This window comes from Leuresthes tenuis, unplaced genomic scaffold, assembly GCF_036924035.1.
Source record: "Leuresthes tenuis unplaced genomic scaffold, fLeuTen1.0.hap1 SCAF_18, whole genome shotgun sequence".
NCBI classification, from domain to species: Eukaryota; Metazoa; Chordata; class Actinopteri; order Atheriniformes; family Atherinopsidae; genus Leuresthes; species Leuresthes tenuis.
The window spans coordinates 33,549,629-33,572,155 of record NW_027325372.1 but is presented as its reverse complement, the minus strand read 5'-3'; the positions used below and the strand labels follow the sequence as shown (position 1 = coordinate 33,572,155).

At 40.5% G+C, this 22,527-nt stretch overlaps 1 protein-coding gene across 1 annotated transcript in view; it reads right to left on the bottom strand.

The window, feature by feature from the left end:
- Positions 1-259: 259 nt before the first annotated feature.
- Positions 260-22,527, bottom strand: part of LOC140275378 (death-associated protein kinase 2) — a 47,740-nt gene continuing 25,472 nt past the window's right edge. Inside the window, exons 3-12 of the mRNA XM_072370838.1 lie at positions 17,833-18,054; positions 15,847-15,985; positions 15,598-15,727; positions 13,337-13,385; positions 7,426-7,452; positions 6,767-6,919; positions 5,750-5,795; positions 5,555-5,644; positions 4,267-4,353; positions 260-1,344 (exon numbers count right to left, since the gene is read on the bottom strand). Of these exons, the coding sequence (XP_072226939.1) occupies positions 1,264-1,344; positions 4,267-4,353; positions 5,555-5,644; positions 5,750-5,795; positions 6,767-6,919; positions 7,426-7,452; positions 13,337-13,385; positions 15,598-15,727; positions 15,847-15,985; positions 17,833-18,054 (1,024 nt within the window). The 3' untranslated portion in view covers positions 260-1,263. The remainder of the gene's footprint in view (positions 1,345-4,266; positions 4,354-5,554; positions 5,645-5,749; positions 5,796-6,766; positions 6,920-7,425; positions 7,453-13,336; positions 13,386-15,597; positions 15,728-15,846; positions 15,986-17,832; positions 18,055-22,527) is intronic.

Sequence of the window (22,527 nt, the reverse complement as noted above, 5' to 3'; positions counted from 1 at the left end):
ATAGTGTTTTATCAAATTAATTAACTGACTCAAAAAAACAGAACATGAACTGTTAGCATCTAAATTTGGGTCATATCCATCCATGCACATATGACTGAAGAAAAAGAGAGCTTTGGTATAAGTTTTGGATGCAGCAAGATGATGAGAAACATTTTAACGAGTGTAGGTAGCAAAGTTTTTAACAGCACGTGTGTGATTGTGCTCTTTCAAAACAACACACGGAGAATATAAAAGACAGGCAAATTGTTGGAAGACATGTACAGTTTAATTTCAGATGTAGAATCTTCTGCAGTAAGAACATATTTGAATAAAAACCTAAATAGAAATTAATGGATATCCCCAAGGGCGTAGGAACGAGTTTAACATTGGGGCGTACACATATCGGAAACCTGACAAATATAAAATTATTTTTGGGTGGGACAAATGCGCCTGTCTCCAATATTGGGGGGGGACACGTCCCGGTTCCTACACCTATGGATACCCCCTACCCCTACTCTCTCGCTCTTTCACACAAACACACACACACACACGGCTAACTGCTGATGCTTTGAACTTTGCTGGTTCCGAACTCCACAGTTCATCATTACGCTTGAAAACATTCCTCAGGGGGAGTTGCATTAAGCTGAACATGGAGGAGAGGTTGTGGCACCTAATGAAGCCAGAGGCAGCTGAAACCTCAGGCAGCCTCAGAGTGTGATCTGAATATTAAAAGTGATTTACCCACAAAGCAGCAGCTGAATTCTTAAACTGAATGACCTGATGTGTATGTATACTGTGTCAATACACCAGCACATCACTGTTTGTCATGTGTTACAGGACAACATTATAAACATGAATACAATAGGCAGTGGCATTTGACTGTTGAGAGAGTGAAAACTCATGGAAGACTTGTGTTTAAGATGAGTTTAAGTTTTGTATAGGAGATATAATTCAACCCATAACTTTTCTTGGCACACTGTGTTATCAGAATTTTCTCAAATCAGTAACCTTCGCAATACTAACTTTAAAAATATAAGTGCCATTAAAGGCATGCATTCCCAACATATCCAAAGTTTTCACTTGACAATCTTATCGAGGTGCTTTAAAAAGAAATCAAGCTCTTTTGACAATCTGATACACCTCAGACTGTGTGAGATTGGAACAGTAATATTCAGAGGCACATTTCACCAGAAGAGTGTAACAACAAATGTTTGTCTGAAATAATTCTGGCATCAGGCTGGTCTGCAGAACTTTCTGGAGTCTGCTGCCTCCCTCAGGTCAACTCTATGAACTGCTGCTGAGTCTTCGGCGCAGCAGAGAGGCAGGCTTGCTGTCTGTGTCCTCTACGTCGCTTTCACATTGTCTCTGCAGAAAAGCATAATTTCAGCTCAGTCTGCACAATTTACATTTACATGAGTAGCATGCTGCATTTAAAAATTAGGAGTGGAAAGTAAATGCTGTACATCATTGATTAAGCAGAAAACTCAGCTGCATTGTGCTGTCATAATCAAAGTGTGTGAGTACAAAACTTCTTAGTCCACCAACAATCTGCACGATGTATGTCATGGATTGCAGTGTCAGTAAAGCATAAAAAGGGGGAAAACTTGTGTCCCATGGAAGGTAATGAAACTGAGAGAGCATCACAACAGAAACCTCACTGGCTTTATACAGAGTAGAGGCAGCAATGCTCTTTTGACAAATAAAAACATAAAACAGCACATGCAGAGGTACACTGAATGTTATTAGATAAGGAGCAGCCAGTGAAGAAAGATGGGGCGCAAGTTTAGTGGTAGGATGGCTGGAATCTGCTGACATGGGAAAGTCATTGTGGATCTTTAGCTGTACCATTACAGTCAACAGTCAGAGCATCATATTCATGCTCAACGCTGTGCTTTGAATATGGGCAGCAGATGCTGAGTGGAAGTGTGAGGCAGAAGGTCATTATATTTAGAAAAAGGCAAAGTTTGCATTGAAAGCAGATGATTCATGAAGCAACACACTGTGTTTGACTGACATGTGCCTTGCCTCTAAAACCTTTGGTTTAATGGATCGTAGAACTCTACTGCGCTGCATTCTTTGTTCTATGTTGCAATAAAGGAATATATCATTGATTCCTTGTTAGAAACTATTTACATGACAGGCAGTGAGGACAATAATAAAAATCTAATATTTGTCTGATGTGTATTTAGAATCATAAATATGGCAGCACCAGATTGATTTAGTTCTGTAATGACTGGCCACAGACTGTTCATGAACCTATGCTGATGCAGATTAAATTTTTTAATTACCGTATTTTGCGCACTATAAGGCTCACCTGATTATAAAGTGCACCCTCAATTATGGGGTCCATTTCTGTACTTAACCCATACATAAGGCGGACCTGATTATAAGGCGTACGTATTACCTAATGTTCTCTGATTGGTTTATCGCTGCCAGCACAGTAGTGTATGTATTACGTCCCTGTGTCAGAGGGAAATGGTCCGACGGTCAAGGACAACGTCGTCGTTGGTTTTTAAACTTATAAACTTATAAACTGCACATCGGTCTGTATCACCCATCTCGGTCTGAAGAACAGGCACTCACTGGGACATGGGCAAAAGCATTAATGATGACATGATTCAATCGCTGAGTACGAGCTCGATACATTCTTCGCCCCATTCAGAGTGAATGGCTGGGATCCACCTGACCCTGGATTCACACCGAACGCAAAGCCAGCGACGAAAGTGGCCAGTTGCCATTCTTTTCCAATGTAGGAGAAGAGGCGCGGCAAAAATGAACATGGCGGTGAGCGGCGCGAAGGGAGAGCGGTGAGTGATGCGGAGGGGGCTTAATGCCCCGATAAATGCTTGGTGCTCCCCGCGGTATCCGTGACAGATTTTGGAATCTGATGTACACATAAGGCGCACCGGATTATATGGCGCACGGCCATTTTTTGTGAAAATTTAAGGCTTTTAGATGCGCCTTATGGTGCGGAAAATACAATATGTTATGAGCAGATTGTATCTGAAAAATCTGCCCTACAGTTTTGATTCCTCAAGTTTTCACTATCTTCACTATCGAAAGCTTCATGAGGTCATCCCCTACAGTCATGGAGCTCTCTTACATGGTGAGCACTTACTGTCTGCTTTTAGTTCACACTGTGATCCAACTCAACCCAACCATCTGAATGTGGTTTGGGTTGGCTGAGGTCATCTGATGCAGCCCTGCTTCTCTCTGCTTCTCAGTCTGAAGATAAGCTGAGCTATGCTCACTGTTCAGTCTGATACAAAGCTAGAATCAGGTGTTGCCACAGGTTGTTGTGGTAACCATGCAGACAAAGTATCAAGAAATCTTCAACAGTGCCATCAGCAAAGACCCCTGCACTATCATACCTTCTCCTCTGTACCGCTTGCGGAAAAGCTCACATGCAGTTACCCATTTTTTATCTTCTGTTCATCTCTTCCTTGTTTCATGTTTGGACTCATCAGATCAAAATCCAGATTTCCTTTGATCGAATGTCCAATTTCTGTGTTTCATGGTCCAAGCTATTCTTAGCAGCAGTTTTACTGTGAATGCTTGATTCATGCAGCGCCCTAAGCAGTAACATTGCTGGGCAGCTGTCTGCTTCGACAGGCCACCCACCCCTCATGGTTCTGGTTCTGCTGAGTTCCTCTCTCCACTGCCACCCCATGCATGCTCAAAATGGGGGATTAAATCAGAGAAAACATTTGAAGTGATCTTCTGGTTTCTTTAGCTAGAAATATTTTAAAGAATTGGCATCACATGAATTAGACAAGTGCCTTGAGATGACTTCAGTCATGAATTGGCACAATGTGAATAAACTGAATGGACTGAGCTTGTAATGTGATGGCAGTTTGTTCGAATCACACACTGACATGTCCGAATGTCACCTCAGTTTGAACTGTGATGGCTTAACAAGGACATCATTTTGCACTAATAAAGTGTTACTGCTGTGTAAGAAGAGTAGAAGTTTTCCTGTCCTGCGCTGATCCTCATAGCGGCCACTTTAATCATGTAGTTTGGTAAACCTGTGGTGTCTGTGTATGTGTTGAATTAATATATCTGCAGTTTACTAACATTTATTCTAGTACAACATAACCGATGGTGTCATACACCTAGAAGACACCACCAGTTTTCACTAGTTAGGGTCAACCCACTCCAGGTGATGACTGCATGAATCTGGTTAGGATGCAGCCGATAGTGTGCAAAGACTTCTTCACGGTAAAAGGATGAGGAATCCAAAATATGACACATAATTGGCTTGCTCGTACATAAATATCTTCTCACCTGTAATGGATCTGGATCTGAGCTGCCCTTACACAGCAGTCTCAAATTCACAAGCCGGTTACACATCCACACCATGTTGTAGGACATCTAGAGGGGGTGAGAGTTAAAGAAAAACTGACATTATATGACATAAGTTCAGTATGATTTCCTAAGAAGGTTACCATTTATTCTGTAATGAGGAGAGATGAAGGTCTGAGATCTTCTTGTTGACTTGTGAAGATATTTAGGATTTAAAAAATGTGTTATGATGTGAATTTATTTGATTTTTGTTAAGTCCTGTCCACCCTCTCCCTGCACAGTACTTCTCACACTGCTTTGACCATTGCAGTATTACAGATATACAAATACAGTAATGTGGCTCATTCAGGAAGACAGTTTACTTTTTCTTCCTTTTCTGTGTGACCTCATTGCTTGATGCCTTTACCATAGAATGACCAACCATGACAGTGAGGCTCTGGTCGTTTTTTCTGTTTGTAGGGCAAAGGTAGTTTAAGTATTCCAAGTCTTCGTGTGTTTGTTTCAGTGTGTGTGAAGTGATATTTAGGGATTTTTATAATGAAGATTTATTTTGATGAAAGGTGGTGATCACAGGGCTTGAGAAAACGGGGTCCAGTCGATGAACTGGGCCTTCAACTTGATTTCAAGTACAAATCTGGAAAGTTTCCTGTCTGCATGTTGCACACCTATAAGTGTGTCCACAGGTAGACATGTCAACATATCCACTCCAGCTACAGTTGGTTTCTCTGGGAGCACACTATACAGTGAGGACAGCTGCAGCTGTAATCATCTGTTGAAGTGTACTGTTTATTTTTTTACTGATGGCAGCACAAGAGACTTCATGGTGAACATGCCAAAACTAAGTAGCTTTTGTGGTGGAACGACGCTGACTGCCACCCATCTGCTATTTCCAGCTGCAATAAGTTGATTTTCATGGATATCCACATTAAAATTTTGTATAAGACTGAAAACTTCTTACCCAGCTCTGGAGATACTTTAGTGTGGTAGTGTAATTCAGTGAGTGATTGGACAGTGAAAGGCACCAGCGCAGTATTACAGTCGACTGGAACACACACATGCCTTGTTCTGTCACTGATTAAACAACTGTTGTAATGCTGTATCTAATAAAATTCATGAAGCTCTTCTGATAGTGGAGGAGTTTCAGGTGTTGACTACAAATCACTCCATGTTGTGTCTTCACCTCACCTCATTAGTTTTATTCTCTTGATGTAATGTTCTTACAAAAGCATGAATTGTAGAGAAATATTTCAACATGAATCTAAAGACACACCTTCCATTTTCGTCTGGCGTTGAACTTCTTAAAGTTCTTCATGTTGATTGAGGATCGATTCCTATTGGCTGCCTGTTTGCGTGTGATGGGCTGAAACAAGTAACAACATTTTTACCAATCAGAAACACATAATTACACTCACCAGCAGGATAGATTAAACACAAGAAGCATGTTTGAGGGGGGACTTGTAGTAACCTTAATCCAAGGGTGAAGCAGACACTCCTCAGCTGTCATCCTCTCACTGCAATACACACCAACACAAAAGGAATGATGATCATAATGATCTGTACTCATGAACAGAACTGTGTCACTCTACCACACAGTTCGCACAAACTTTGAACCAAATTGGAAAAGAGCTGGAGAGCTCTGGGGGACATTCAGGGACAGAACACCCATCATCAGCTGCATGATGTCCTCCTCTGCTGCCCCCTCAACTATTTGCTGTTGGTCTTAATATCAGTTACACGCCAACACTGTCAAAAAACTGACTATATAATGTAATACTGTAATAATATTGATATTTCCGTATGGATCAGCAGAGCATCATGAGTGAAAGATGTCAGGCAAGTGTGAACACGAGGCAGGTGAGTTCATATTGTTTTGCCTCAAAGTTAATTTAAAACCACCAGTTATAAGTCTCCATTCAAGCTGCATGACTGTTGACTCAGAACAGTGACAAAGTGACTGTGCATACTCCATCCAGCCATTTTCTATATCCGCTTAATCCGTCGGTTGGGTCGTGGGGGGGCTGGAGCCTATCCCAGCGGTCATCGGGCGAGAGGTGGGGTACACCCTGGACAGGTTGCCAGTCCATCACAGGGCCACACAGAGACAAACAACACACACACTCACAGGACAATTTTAGAGACACCAATTAACCTAACATGCATGTTTTTGGATGGCGGAAGGAAGCCAGAGTACCCGGAGAGAAGCCACGCATACACAGGGAGAACATGCTAACTTCAAAGAAAGGCACCAGCCGGGTGTTGAACCTGGAATCCTCTCGCTGTGAGGCAACTGTGCTAACCAACATACCACCGTGCAGCCCACGGTGCATACTGATGTCTGAAATAATCACAACGTCAGCCTGTGATTCCTGTGATTAAACAACCCTGGTTTGTTCTGGTAAAGACAATGCATTGAGATTCATCTACAGAAATAATACCAGTTTGAACTGTGATGCTTTAATACTTTAATAGCCACAATACATACTTCGGATTTTTCTCCAAGAGTTTCTGGATGAAATCTTTAGCCATGGAGCTGGTCATGCTGAAGTATCGTTCATCAAATTCATATTTCATGGCAATTACATTCCTTAGAGTCTCTTCATCAGTGTCACCTTGGAATGGTGACAAACCACTCAGCCTGCAGACAAAGAGTATGCAGCACAAGTGATACTACATCATGTCCACATCTCACTTGATTCATTCAGATCTAAGTGCTGTCAGTTATTTCAGCCTTGGTGGAAGTTCAACATTAATTTCTTTGGACTGAAGGAGCGAACCCATGCCTTTTCTTTGGGATGTTTGTAATTCTGTATGACGTGTACATATTATCCTATCTGTAGGTATATATATATATATATAATCATAGCTGCTCTAAGCTGCAACTTGTCTTGGACAGGATACTCTTGAAAAATAAATTTTTTAGCTCAAGAGTCTTACATCCTGGGTCAAGGTTCTTCTGCACTGCTTTTTTTTTCACGACAGACACTGTGAGTAACAGACTTGGTATTTTCAGACACTGACTTTATCTTAAGAGTTTATGTGGTGACACATCAGCAGATGTTTTCATACAAACCATTAAACATGTGCAATAACATACAGCATCTCATGCCCGATTATTTACAAGCCATCCAGCATTCAACTTACAGTATGTAGGTAATAACTCCAATGCTCCTAAAGGGACAGAGACACGGGACACAGTCAGTCAGGTCATATGATCAGGGGTCTTAAAATGGAACTTTATATCATGATTCTAATATAATCACAATTTCTCTGTTGTGTTTTGACCTAGTGCATTATTAAATAATACAAAAATACAGGGTTTGACTAATTGGTCCAAGCAAATGTTATTCCTGTTCAAAAGGAGTCCTTCACTCCTGTCAATTCGTGCACGCTCAGGCCGGACGACTGACTCAGTCTCAACTTTGATGTGGCTTCCTTAGCTGGTTTACTTTTATCAATAGGCATCAAAGACATCAAAGAAGCGGCTCTCATTTCTAGAAATATGACAACCCAGGGTTGAGACCAGGATGCAGAGTTGTAGTCTTACACACTTCTCTGCGGCTAGATCTCTCCTTTGGAAGTCTCTGTTAGTGAATGACTTGATCTGTGATCATCATATTGATATATTTTGTCTTACAGAAACCTGGCTGCAGCAGGAGGATCATGTTAGCATTAAAGGGGAACTCCAGTATTTTTAAACCTAGACTTTATTTCTGGCATGAAATACGTTCATCTACTCACCGAAAACAGTTTGGTGAAAGTCGGCGTCCTTCGGAAGATATTTAGATAACTCGAGATCCATATAACGGAATGAACGGGGCTTAGACGATGCAGCCTCTAAATAAGGCATTATCTGTCTTTATTTCACCAATACTTTAAGAAGAATGAATGAATGAATGAACGTGTACTATAGCTCTGTTAGTTCATAGCTGCTGTGTTGTTGTTATTGGCGGCTATCGGGGGGCTTATAGAGGGCTTTCGACACACTCGTCTACTGGATGACGTGCGCTGCTGCAGCACAGCTTATTATTATTCCATAATAATCTGTCTGAAGAGTTTCAGTCAGTTAATATTCATGTAGATGTTGAAAATGACAGCCTAAATATTAACTTTAATTCTATATTAGACTCTATTGGATTTTCTCAAAGTGTTCACAGACCTACTCACTGCCTTAATCACACCCTTGACCTTGTGCTGACTTATGGCATTGAGAGTGAACAGTTAACAGTGTTCCCTCATAACCCTGTCTTGTCTGACCATTTTTTAATAACTTTTGAATTTACATTACTTGACTACACGGTTTCTGAGAAGAATTCTACATATAGAAGGTGTCTGTCAGAGAATGCTGTAACCAGATTTAAAGAGTTGATTTCATCATCCTTTTCTTCACTGCCATGTGCTGATATGACACAGGATGGCTACCTAAATTTTACTCCAGTAGAACTTGACTCTCTTGTTGACAGCACTACAGCTTCAATGCGTACAACACTGGACAATGTTGCCCCTCTGAAAAGGAAGGTAATCAGTCAGAAGAGGTTGGCTCCTTGGTATAATTCACAGCTGCGTGCGTTAAAGCAGACTGCAAGAAAGCTGGAGAGACAGTGGCGTTCCTCTAATTTAGAAGAGTCTCAATTAGTCTGGAAAGATAGTTTAATAACGTATAAGAAAGCACTTCGTAAAGCTAGAACTGCGTATTATTCATTATTGATAGAAGAGAATAAGAATAATCCCAGGTTTCTTTTCAGCACTGTTGCCAGACTGACAAAGACTCCGAGCTCTGTTGAGCCATGTATTCCTTTAACTCTCAGCAGTGATGATTTCATGAGATTCTTCATCAATAAAATTGTTTCTATCAGAGAGAAGATTAATGGAATCCTTCCCATTATTATCACTGATGTATCATCAAGTAGAGCAGCTTTAGAAGTATCTTTCGAACCTGAATTGTATTTAGACAGCTTCTGTCCAGTTGATCTTTCTGAGCTAACAACAGCAATAGTCTCTTCTAAACCATCAACTTGTATGTTAGACCCAATCCCAACCAGACTGTTCAAGGAGGTTTTCCCCTTAATTGACACTTCCATATTGGATTTGATCAATCGGTCTTTGTTGATAGGATATGTACCTCAGACTTTTAAGGTTGCTGTAATTAAACCTTTACTTAAAAAACCTACTCTTGATTCAGAAGTGTTGGCTAATTATCGACCTATATCCAATCTCCCTTTTTTGTCCAAAGTTCTTGAAAAAATAGTTGCAGTTCAACTTTGTGATCATTTACATAGAAATAATCTGTTTGAAGAGTTTCAGTCAGGATTCAGAGTGCATCATAGCACAGAAACGGCACTGGTGAAAGTTACCAATGATCTCCTGTTAGCTTCTGATAGCGGACTTGTTTCTGTGCTTGTCCTGTTGGATCTCAGTGCTGCATTTGATACGATCGATCACAGCATTCTGTTACAGAGACTTGAACATGTTATTGGGATTAAAGGAACTGCATTAGGCTGGTTTAAGTCATATTTATCTGATAGATTCCAGTTTGTTCTTGTAAATGAGGAATCTTCCTCACACGTTGGAGTAAGTCATGGAGTTCCTCAGGGTTCTGTGCTTGGACCGATTCTTTTTACTTTATACATGCTTCCATTAGGTAACATTATCAGACAGCATGGCATAAATTTCCATTGTTATGCTGATGATACTCAGCTGTACTTATCTATGAAACCAGATGAAACCTACAGGTTGGTCAGGCTACAAGCCTGTCTTAAAGACATAAAGACCTGGATGACTCAGAACTGTCTGCTTTTAAATTCAGACAAAACTGAAGTTGTTCTCTTTGGACCTGAGCGCGTCAGGGAGAAATTGTCTAGTTATATAGTTACTCTAGATGGTATTTCCTTGGCTTCTAGTTCTACAGTGAGGAACCTTGGAGTTATTTTTGACCAGAATTTATCATTTGACGCACATATAAAACTGGTTTCTAGGACTGCCTTCTTTCACCTTCGTAATATTGCCAAAATCAGGAACATCCTGTCTCAAGGTGATGCAGAGAAACTAGTTCATGCATTTGTTACTTCAAGATTGGACTACTGTAATTCCTTATTATTGGGCTGTCCCACATATTCTCTGAAAAGCCTCCAGCTGATCCAAAATGCTGCAGCCAGAGTTCTGATGAGAACTAACAGGAGAGATCATGTTTCTCCAGTTTTAGCTTCTCTTCATTGGCTCCCTGTTAAATTCAGAATAGAATTTAAGATTCTTCTCCTCACATATAAAGCTCTTACTGACCGAACTCCATCATATCTTAAAGATCTCATTGTACAATATTTTCCTAACAGAGCACTTCGCTCCCAAACTGCAGGTTTACTTGTTGTTCCCAGAGTTTCTAAAAGTAGAATGGGAGGTAGAGCCTTCAGTTATCAGGCCCCTCTCTTGTGGAATAAGCTGCCAGTAAATGTCCGGGAAGCAGACACCCTTTCCACTTTTAAGATTAGGCTTAAAACTTTTCTTTTCGATAAAGCTTATAGTTAGGGATGGCTCAGGTAATCCTGAAACATCCCATAGTTAAGCTGCTATAGGCTTAGACTGCTGGGGGACCTCATCTGTCACACCTTTCCTCACTTTGCTCTCTTTTTCCCCCTGTTTAATTTCAAAATTGATTTTATGTACATGTGACATTATTGTGGTTATTAACCTATGTTTCCCTGTTCCAACAGATATCCTTTGAATGGCGTTATGGTGTTTTTCCCCCCTCTTTTCCCTCTTTTCTGTCTTCTCAAACCCCAGCTGGTCGAGGCGGATGGCCACCCTTCCTGAGTCTGGTTCTGCCAGAGGTTTCTTCCTGTTAAAAGGGAGTCGTTCCTTTCCACAGTTGCCACAGGCACGCTCAGGACGGGAGATTGGACTGAAGACACATTTCGGTGCAATCTGTTGGTTTCCTTAGCTAGGATATTAATTTTTTTAATTAGCTCTATATGAATTAATTGGATTATGATTACAATGAATTGAATTCCAATTGGCTTGAATTGGACTATATTACTTAAGTGCCTTGAGATGACAATTGTTGTAATCTGGCGCTATATAAATAAAATTGAATTGAATTGAATTGAATCTCCTCTTAGCCTCTGATAGCGGACTTGTGTCTGTGCTTGTCCTGTTGGATCTCAGTGCTGCATTTGATACGATCGATCACAGCATTCTGTTACAGAGACTTGAACATGTTATTGGGATTAAAGGAACCGCATTAGGCTGGTTTAAGTCATATTTATCTCATAGATTGCAGTTTGTTCTTGTAAATGAAGAATATTCCTCACACATTGGAGTAAGTCATGGAGTTCCTCAGGGTTCTGTGCTTGGACCGATTCTTTTTACTTTATACTTGCTTCCATTAGGTAACATTATTAGACAGCATGGCATAAATTTCCATTGTTATACTGATGATACTCAGCTGTACTTATCTATGAAACCAGATGAAACCAATAGGTTGGTCAGACTACAAGCCTGTCTTAAAGACATAAAGACCTGGATGACTCAGAACTGTCTGCTTTTAAATTCAGACAAAACTGAAGTTGTTCTCTTTGGACCTGAGCGCTTCAGGGAGAAATTGTCTAGTTATATAATTACTCTAGATGGTATTTCCTTGGCTTCTAGTTCTACAGTGAGGAACCTTGGAGTTATTTTTGACCAGAATTTATCATTTGACGCACATATAAAACTGGTTTCTAGGACTGCCTTCTTTCACCTTCGTAATATTGCTAAAATCAGGAACATCCTGTCTCAGGGTGATGCAGAGAAACTAGTTCATGCATTTGTTACTTCAAGATTGGACTACTGTAATTCCTTATTATTGGGCTGTCCCACATATTCTCTGAAAAGCCTCCAGCTGATCCAAAATGCTGCAGCCAGAGTTCTGATGAGAACTAACAGGAGAGATCATGTTTCTCCAGTTTTAGCTTCTCTTCATTGGCTCCCTGTTAAATTCAGAATAGAATTTAAGATTTTTCTCCTCACATATAAAGCTCTTAATGACCGAGCTCCATCATATCTTAAAGATCTCATTGTAAGATATTTTCCTAACAGAGCACTTCGCTCCCAAACTGCAGGTTTACTTGTTGTTCCCAGAGTTTCTAAAAGTAGAATGGGAGGTAGAGCCTTCAGTTATCAGGCCCCTCTCTTGTGGAATAAGCTGCCAGTAAATGTCCAGGAAGCAGACACCCTTTCCACTTTTAAGATTAGGCTTAAAACTTTCCTTTTTGATAAAGCTTATAGTTAGGGATGGCTCAGGTAATCCTGAAACATCCCATAGTTAAGCTGCTATAGGCTTAGACTGCTGGGGGACCTCATCTGTCACACCTTTCCTCACTTTGCTCTCTTTTTCCCCCTGTTTAATTTCTCAAATGATTTTATGTACATGTGACATTATTGTGGTTATTAACTTGTGTTTCCCTGTTCCAACAGATATCCTTTGAATGGTGTTATGGTGTTTTTCCCCCCTCTTTTCCCTATTTTCTGTCTTCTCAAACCCCAGCTGGTCGAGGCGGATGGCCACCCTTCCTGGTTCTGGTTCTGCCAGAGGTTTCTTCCTGGTTCTGGTTCTGCCAGAGGTTTCTTCCTGGTTCTGGTTCTGCCAGAGGTTTCTTCCTGGTTTTGGTTCTGCCAGAGGTTTCTTCCTGTTAAAGGGAGTCGTTCCTTTCCACAGTCCCTCAGGCTCAGGACGGGAGATTGGACTGAAGACAAGTTTCGGTGCAATCTGTTGGTTTCCTTAGCTAGGATATTATTTTTTTAAGTGGCTCTATATGAATTAATTGGATTATTTTGAAATCAATTAATTGGATTATGATTACAATTAATTGAATTCCAATAGGCTTTAATTGGACTATATTATTTATGTGCCTTGAGATGACAATTGTTGTAATTTAACACTATATAAATAAACTGAGTTTAATTTAATTTCATTTCATTTAATTGTGGGTGGGAGCAACACAACTCATGCAGTGAGTGGGGCTCAGAACAGGTCTGAACATGCACACACTGTGTGAAAGTGCAGTGAGAACAGAATACTCACCACATATCTGCTGCCGTGCTCAGAGGCTCACAGTTGATCACCTCAGGGGCTAAAGAGAGACACACAGTGAGAAAAATTCCATGGAAAGCTGTGAATGTGATAGAATGAAACTTTTATTTGAGATTTAAAGAACACACAAACCCCTCATGTGCATTACTTATAGATTAAATGACGTTGCAGAAACAACACGTGAACGCAGACTTCAGACTTCAAGTGTGAGCCTGATATTAAACAACGACTGACTATTATTGTCCCCACCAGTTGTCGGACACGCTATCCTCCCCCTATGCTTTTGAGATTTTTGCTCATCATCACCCTCTTTTCCTGTTATTACCTCTGACAGACACCCCTAAAATCACACTGGTGAACAAAGAGGTGTTTTTTCTCAAAATCCCTTTAATGTAAACTTTAGTGTAATACAAAACTAGTCAAGTTGAAAGCCCGAACAGCAATTTCATAGAAGACCCTTCTGGATAAACAAAGGTGTTTTGTCATCTTCACAGATGTGGGGTGAATCTTCTCAATCTGCAACCGCTGAACTGGGTTGCAAGATCTACCACTACTCAGGCTTACAAAGAAGACTCTGATAAACACCAGATCCTTAGTAAACCAAACTTTTATTCTGAGTGATTTTTTTTTCACTTCCACTGGATTGTTTCTGTCTCGCTGAGTATTGTTTGAGTGTTGGTGAATCCAGCACTTTTTCTGAACCTATACTGACAGTACATATTTCAATGCTGAGGATGACCAGTCGAGGAGGAGGAATAGAGAGTGGTTTTACAAAATTTTATTGCAAACATCTTATGATATCGACTTCCTTCTCTAGTTTTCAAATTATTGTGTTCAAGTTAGGTCGCGCCCACCAACCACCTAAATATGATAAACACTTAATTAATGGCTTCTCTGACTTCTTGACAGATATTATGCCTAAATATGACCGCGTCCTCATTGTTGTGGATTTTAATATCCATGTCTGTCGCTCTGATAAGCTGCTGGTCAAAGATTTCTTAACTCTTATCCACTCTTTTAATCTTGTACAGTGCATTATTGGTCTTACACATAAACACAGGCAGTTATTAAATTGGACATTGCTGAAGCTGTGTTTTCTCATCATAATCCTGTTTTATTTGATATCTCTCAGCCTTGCTAATTTAAACCTGTTGCTCCTGCAAGGTGCTGTTGCATGTTTAACCTGTCCACCACTGCTCAGTTTACCACTGCTTTTAATGATAATGTCCACACCAACCTGTGGTCCTCTTAAGTTTTAGTACTGAGGAATTAACATCGCAATTTTATTATGCCTGTAGAAAAACTCTGGATGTGGTGGCCCCACTAAAAATCAGGAACCCTAAAACCTAAACTTCAGCCCTGGTTAAATGATGTCAATTGTGCCGTCTGATGAGACAGAAGGTAAACAGAGCACAGGTTAAAGAAGGATAAACTGCAGGTGTCTTTTGACATAATGAGGGAATGCTGGTAGTGTTTCCAGAGTATTGGAAAGACTGAGTAAAAAAAAAAATATTTCTCTAATATTGTCTCTACTAACCGTCATAAACCCTGTGTTCTTTAGACTATTAACTATTCTTAATGTCCCCCAGTCCACCAGTATGGAAGCCTCTCCTGCAATGTTAGAAATGTATCCACTTTTTTGTTAACAAAGTCAAGTCCACTATCCAGCTATCCTTATTTTTCATCTGGAGCATTGGGGGGTAATCTGAGGTGCAGCATTAGACTGATTTCGTTCCTACTTGACTGTTTATAGGGTTATAGAGCCCTTTTGCTGGAAATAACTGTCTGCTGTGCAAATGATTACACTATGGGAGCAAATAAGATAAAAATAAACAAAAACTGTTATGAACCTGAAAAAAAATATTGACTGCAAATCACCATGAAGCTCAGTTCAGCTAAGCAGGGTGCAGATACAGCAAGAAAGTCTCTGTGGAATAATCTCAACACGACCCATGTCAGAATGTCACACAGCTTGAACACTAATATACTCCTCCAACATAAAAAAGTTTCAGGTGACAGGAAGTGCCAGATGTATAAACCATATCAAAGTACCACTTTACAGAAACGTGAATAACTTCAAGTGTAAAAAACATGTTTTTTTTTTTAGCTTCATCAGAAAATATGCCACACAACAGGGACTAAAGGAGAAAAGCATCCTTTTGGCTAACTCACATTCACAGAAGTGTGCACAGTAAAAATGCTTCAATGACTCCAGAGAAACTTCACAGAGAGACATTTAAAAGCATCCTCACCGACGTACTGGGGAGTACCGCTTGTGCTCCTGTACTCCTCCCCCTGATGGAAATGGTAGGCCAGGCCAAAGTCAATGAGTTTGATATTGGGGTGTGGTGACAATTTGTCAGACAGCATGACATTTTCTGGCTAAAGAAACAGAGCAGAATATTATGATAGATACACATATCTTGCTGTGATGTGAAATTGTCATTAAAATATTGTTGCATAACATAAACACAAATTAGCTTGAGCAACTTCACTGTTACCTTCAGGTCAAAATGAGCAATGTTGTTCCTGTGCATGAACCTCAGCCCCTCCAGGATTTGCTTCATAAACTCAATGGCTTCACTTTCAAGCAGGTTCTCCTTCTCAGCAATAAAGTCAAACAACTCTCCTCCACAGACACTAAGATGTCAAACAGAGGACGGTGTTACTATAAACATGTTCTCACATATCTCATTAACCCTATTCACTGGAGGGATGGTAGCACAACACCTTGCAGGATAATGTAAGGCCTTAGTTGTACTTTTTCACAGATGTGCACGTGGACTGCCATCCCACTTGCGTAGCTGTTCTTCTTATTTTTTTATAAACTCTGCTCTTGTTCCAAATCAGCACATCTCCCTCTACAGTATGCTAATTATTTCATCATCTTTGTAATCTTTTCAAGGTGAATTGTACTGATGCAGGTATTAGACATTTGGGTTTTTCAATTTAGGCACAGAGGCACTACAAATAATAGTGCTGATGGTTCTCCACAAAGAGCCTCGCATGTACTCCCTGACCCTGGTGAGCCCTTCTGTGCTCACTTATGTGTAAAGTAGCATATTACTTCAACAATAAATCGTTTCACATATGAATAGATGTACCCTCCCTCTTCACTGTGCAACTTTTTTTCTTTTAATTGCCTTTGAATGAATTGGACTAATTTGAATTGGATTTGATTGGATTATGATTTTATTACAATGAATTGGATTGTAATTGGCTTGTATTAGACTTTGTATTCTAAGTGCCTTGAAATGACATTTGTTGTGATTTGTCATGTTATGACTTAAACTGAATTTAAATCTAAAGACATTAGTGACATAGTTTTTGCCTTTATCTTCCCTGAAAAGGTTTATTTAAACTAGATGTTTTGTTCTACCCTGTTGGGACCAAAGATATCACACATTCCAAAATGATGATGTTTTCTTCAACTTAAAACAACACAGGAAGCAAGTGCATTCCACTTCAAAACTTCTCAGGCATGAAAACTCAAGTAGATGAACAGCAGAAGCAGAGCAATCTGAAACTCTGAGCTGAGTTTTCGGACAAACGGGAGAGTCACTGCTAGAAGATGATGATCAGCCTATAAGCACAAACTGTCATAATCATGCTTGGTTGTGGTGTATTTTTGGTTTCTGGGTCTCAAACCTGCGGGGTTGAGCAGGTTTTCCAGGAAGCCTGGGGTGGAGTCTGGTTCAGCTCCTTCACTCTCACCTGTTTCTTGTATCTGTGCTCATCAAGATGCCTTCATAAGGATCTGCAGGAGCAACCAGTAGCAGTGAGAACCAGATTGTTCTCACTGCTACAGTGGTTATTCTTCTGCGCTTATTTCGTAGTGAAACGCTCTGTACTTACCATGTTCTCCTATGTTCCTAGTGCCTGTTCCTCCGTTGCTAGTTGCACACTGCATGTCCAAGCTAAAGACACCTGCCTGCTCTGCCCACCGTTGATTCAGTACCTTCTTCACTGCAGCTAGCATCCTCTCCTACACTGTGAAAACCCTCTTGGACTCAGTAAGGAAAAACACTCATCTTCTCTTGGACAAATGACGCTCTCTCCGACTTACGCTAACCATCTCCCTCCCCTCTCAGAATTACCTGTTCACCTGGATCTACTCATCGCTGCTCAAGATAAGTATCTTTTAATAAACCTTGTCTTTACTCAAATCTCTCTTGAGTCTGCATCTGCTCTTGAGTCCGATTTGTGAGTCAATCCGGCTTTCACCGTGACACAAAACAAACATGTGGACTGTTTCTAGGGTCTGCCTGCTCATCAAAAACAAGTGTTGTTCACTCATTTGTCAGTTTTGTAATGACTGACACTGTTCCTGCTGGAGGAACCCAATGTGACTGCTGCAACACTAGACTGAACCTCATGCTGCCTCTTGTGACTGCACTGAGCACTCTGCTGTGACAAATTACAAATCTGCACACTGCATCAGACCTGAAAATACCACCACATTCAGTGGAAGATAGCAAACTACTTACAGCTCCAGGATGAGGACCACCTCTGATCGGCTCTCAAAAACATCTTTGAGGGTCACAATGTTGGGATGTTGAACAGCCTGGAGGATCTCCACTTCTCTCTCCACACTGCTCCTCTCCAGGCCCAGACGGCTGCATGCATTCTTTCGGATCTTCAGGAATTTTCCTGCCCAACAAGTCCCAGATGTCCTCTCACGGACCTGTCGTACCTGACCAAAATGCCCACTGGATGAGGCAAGAATATATTTCACAATACATTCAGTCGGTTTCTTAAAGAAACCTGGCTGCAGCAGGAGGATCATGTTAGCATTAATGAATCAACTCCCTCTGACTATTTAAATGTTCATGTTCCTAGAACCACAGGCAGAGGAGGAGGAGTGGCAGCTATCTTCAGATCAGGGTTACTAATCAGTCCTAGACCCAAGATTAGTTTTAGCTCTTTTGAATCTCTGATTCTCAACTTTTCCCACCCAAAGTGGAAATCACAAAAACCTCTTGTGTTTTTTGTTGTGTATCGTCCACCTGGCCCTTATTCTGAGTTTCTGTCTGAATTCTCAGAGTTTTTATCCCAGTTAGTGCTGAGTACAGATAAAGTCATTGTAGTGGGTGACTTTAATATTCATGTAGATGTTGAAAATGACAGCCTAAATATTAACTTTAATTCTATATTAGACTCTATTGGATTTTCTCAAAGTGTTCACAGACCTACTCACTGCCTTAATCATACCCTTGACCTTGTGCTGACTTATGGCATTGAGAGTGAACAGTTAACAGTGTTCCCTCATAACCCTGTCTTGTCTGACCATTTTTTAATAACTTTTGAATTTACATTACTTGACTATACGGCTTCTGAGAAGAATTTTACATATAGAAGGTGTCTATCAGAGAATGCTGTAACCAGATTTAAAGAGTTGATTTCATCATCCTTTTCTTCACTGCCATGTGCAGATATGACAGAGGACGGCTACCTAAATTTTACTCCAGTAGAACTTGACTCTCTTGTTGGCAGCACTATAGCTTCAATGCGTACAACACTGGACAATGTTGCACCTCTGAAAAGGAAGGTAATCAGTCAGAAGAGGTTGGCTTCTTGGTCTGAGCTCTGTGGAGCCATGTATTCCTTTAACTCTCAGCAGTGATGATTTCATGAGATTCTTTATCAATAAAATTGTTTCTATCAGAGAGAAGATTAATGGAATCCTTCCCACTATCATCACTGATGTATCATCAAGTTCAGCAGATTTAGAAGTATCTATATAACCTGATTTGTATTTAGACGGCTTCTGCCCAGTTGATCTTTCTGAGCTAACAAAAGCAATAGTCTCTTCTAAACCATCAACTTGTATTTTAGACCCAATTCCAACCAGATTGTTCAAGGAGATTTTCCCCTTAATTGACACTTGATTATTGGATTTGATCAATCGGTCTTTGTTGATAGGATATGTACCTCAGACTTTTAAGGTTGCTGTAATTAAACCTTTACTTAAAAAACCTACTCTTGATTCAGAAGTGTTGGCTAATTATCGACCTATATCCAATCTCCCTTTTTTGTCTAAAGTTCTTGAAAAAATAGTTGCAGCTCAACTTTGTGATCATTTACATAGAAATAATCTGTTTGAAGAGTTTCAGTCAGGATTCAGAGGGCATCATAGCACAGAAACAGCACTGGTGAAAGTTACCAATGATCTCCTGTTAGCTTCTGATAGCGGACTTGTTTCTGTGCTTGTCCTGTTGGATCTCAGTGCTGCATTTGATACGATCGATCACAGCATTCTGTTACAGAGACTTGAACATGTTATTGGGATTAAAGGTGTGGTGATTATAACCTTTTGTTGCCATTTAGTTTAGTTATGTTTGTACCTGGGTGCTGGCTGGTTGTCTCCTGTTGTTTTTTCAGGCTGGGCTGTACGGCTGGGAGGAGCGCTCTCATATTCACACCTGTGCCCCATTACCAATCTGGCACCTGTTAAAGCCTGCTCCCTCCTGGCCTGCGGTGTCGGAATATTGTCTCACTACGGCCGAACGCGCATGCTAGTTGGATATCAAGCCAGAGAGCTCTACCCAGCCCAGTCTGCCACCGAGCCAGCCCGCAGCCCAGAACTTCGGAACACGGGAACCACTCGTCCCCCGAGCCTTGCTCGGAGTCACCCGGACGCAAGACCTCCTTCCACCTCACCCGGACCCTGGTTCATTCCCCTCGCCTCCTGAGATCCTTAACTCCCCCCTCCCTTAATAAATCCCTTTTGATCTTCACCTTCTGTCTGCTGTTCACTTTTGGGTCCAGTCCTCTCCAGAACCTAACAAAAGGAACTGCATTAGGCTGGTTTAAGTCATATTTATCTGATAGATTCCAGTTTGTTCTTGTAAATGAAGAATCTTCCTCACACGTTGGAGTAAGTCATGGAGTTCCTCAGGGTTCTGTGCTTGGACCGATTCTTTTTACTTTATACATGCTTCCATTAGGTAACATTATCAGACAGCATGGCATAAATTTCCATTGTTATACTGATGATACTCAGCTGTACTTATCTATGAAACCAGATTAAACCAATATGTTGGTCAGACTACAAGCCTGTCTTAAAGACATAAAGACCTGGATGACTCAGAACTGTCTGCTTTTAAATTCAGACAAAACTGAAGTTGTTCTCTTTGGACCTGAGCGCTTCAGGGAGAAATGGTCTAGTTCTATAGTTACTCTAGATGGTATTTCCTTGGCTTCTAGTTCTACAGTGAGGAACCTTGGAGTTGTTTTTACCAGAATTTATCATTTGATGCACATATAAAACGGTTTTCTAGGACTGCCTTCTTTCAGCTTCGTAATATTGCAAAATCAGGAACATCCTGTCTCAGGGTGATGCAGAGAAACTGCTCCATGCATTTGTTACTTCAAGGTTGGACTGGTATGAACATTAATAACACAATATGTATAAATAAATAAATAAACAATAAGACAAGTAAGAAACATTAAAAGGAAAGGAAAATGAAAAAAGAAGAAAAAATGACAAAATGTTGAAGCATATTGCTACAGCTGTGAGATCACCACCATATCATAACTCCAGCTATACCACTGAAACATCGGTAAATTTCTCTGGAATAAATGGAAAATCCAGTTTTCTGACATAGACAAAAAAAGGGTCCCACAGCTTATAAAATTTACCAAGCGATTCCCTCAATACACATCTGATCTTGGTTGAGGATTTCTTTTTTCCATAATGTATGAGAAGGAGGAGTTTAAAACTTCCACCTAAGCAAAATCAAACGCCATGCTAACAAAGTAACAAATGCTATCAAAGTTGCTTCTGAGGAGGAAAGTGGAATTGTAGAAGGAGGCGTGCTAAATAATGCAATCATAGGGTTAGGCTCTATCACTTTATGTGTAACCTGATATTATGGTCCAAAAATGTCTCTCCAAAGAGAATGTAAAGCAGGCATATGAACATGACTAGCCGGTGCCTGGTAACACCTGTCACAGGTTGGGTCCACATCTTTATAGATTTTAGCAAGTCTGACCTTAGTAAGATGAGCACGGCGGATAATTTTACATTAGCTCAAACCGAATTTTGCACACATGGAAGACTTATGCACTCTATTAAGGGTCACCTCCCAGACCCCCCCAAGGATTTCCTCCCCCAACTCTATTTCCCAAAGCTCCTTGATTGCGTTTAAAGAAGCAAGATGAAGGGAGTAAATATGGGAATAGAAATATGATATCATTCCCTTCAGACAGTGGCGAACCATGAGCACTACAGCTGGGCCTTTGCCTCAGTCATCACCACCAAGAAAATAAATCATCACGGAAAAAAGCAACAGTATGTGAATTGAAAGGGTTTAACAACTGCAATCCTTTAATTAACTATGACAAGAATGTAAACAAATAAACAATAACATTAATTACATTCTCCACAACAAGAAACATTCTCAACATTAACTTCAGAAAACTGGAGACAATTTAGGCTACATAGTTGAAATTAAATAAACATACTCTAATGCCAAAATCTGGAAATATAAAATAAGGTGACCCAGAAAGTCACCCGTGACGTTGCTGATACGGACACGGAGGCTCATTTCATCACCATGGACAGCGCTATGAAATCAAGACACATTACAAATCATTCACACGTTGATGAATAAATTCATGAGCATCATCTACTACACCTCCTTAATTCTCGACGGAGAAAGGGACAGACAAGGGAGCATGGGGGCAATAAAAACCCTCTGAAAACAAAAATCCAACCACACACTCCTGATAAGTTTGATAAGTTGACATATTGAACTAAAGGCGATTTGTGCTGGGATTTTTACAGACAACCTCCACAATAAATACAACTTCCTGAATGTCCACTTGGCCAGTAATATCAATCCCCTGAAATAATAATCAAGGTGGCTTATAACATAGGCCTACCTTACATGTAAGGCTGACAAATCCGCCCCTGACCCAGGTGGATGACTTGTCAATTGTAGAAAGTAAACAACTCCAGCAGTACAGCCTGTTTGTTTTCTTACAGCCCATCATCCATGGATATCGTTGATCATTTTCCGCCTTAAAATGCCTTTCCACTTTTATTAACCTTTTCTTTTAATTCCAGTTCTGGAGTTGGTCTTCCGTTTTTTTATTATTTGAAGTTTTTCTGTGAAAGGCTCCCTTGAAAAGGGCGATGCTATGAAGGTAACCACAACCTCACTCTCGTCTTCTGCCAT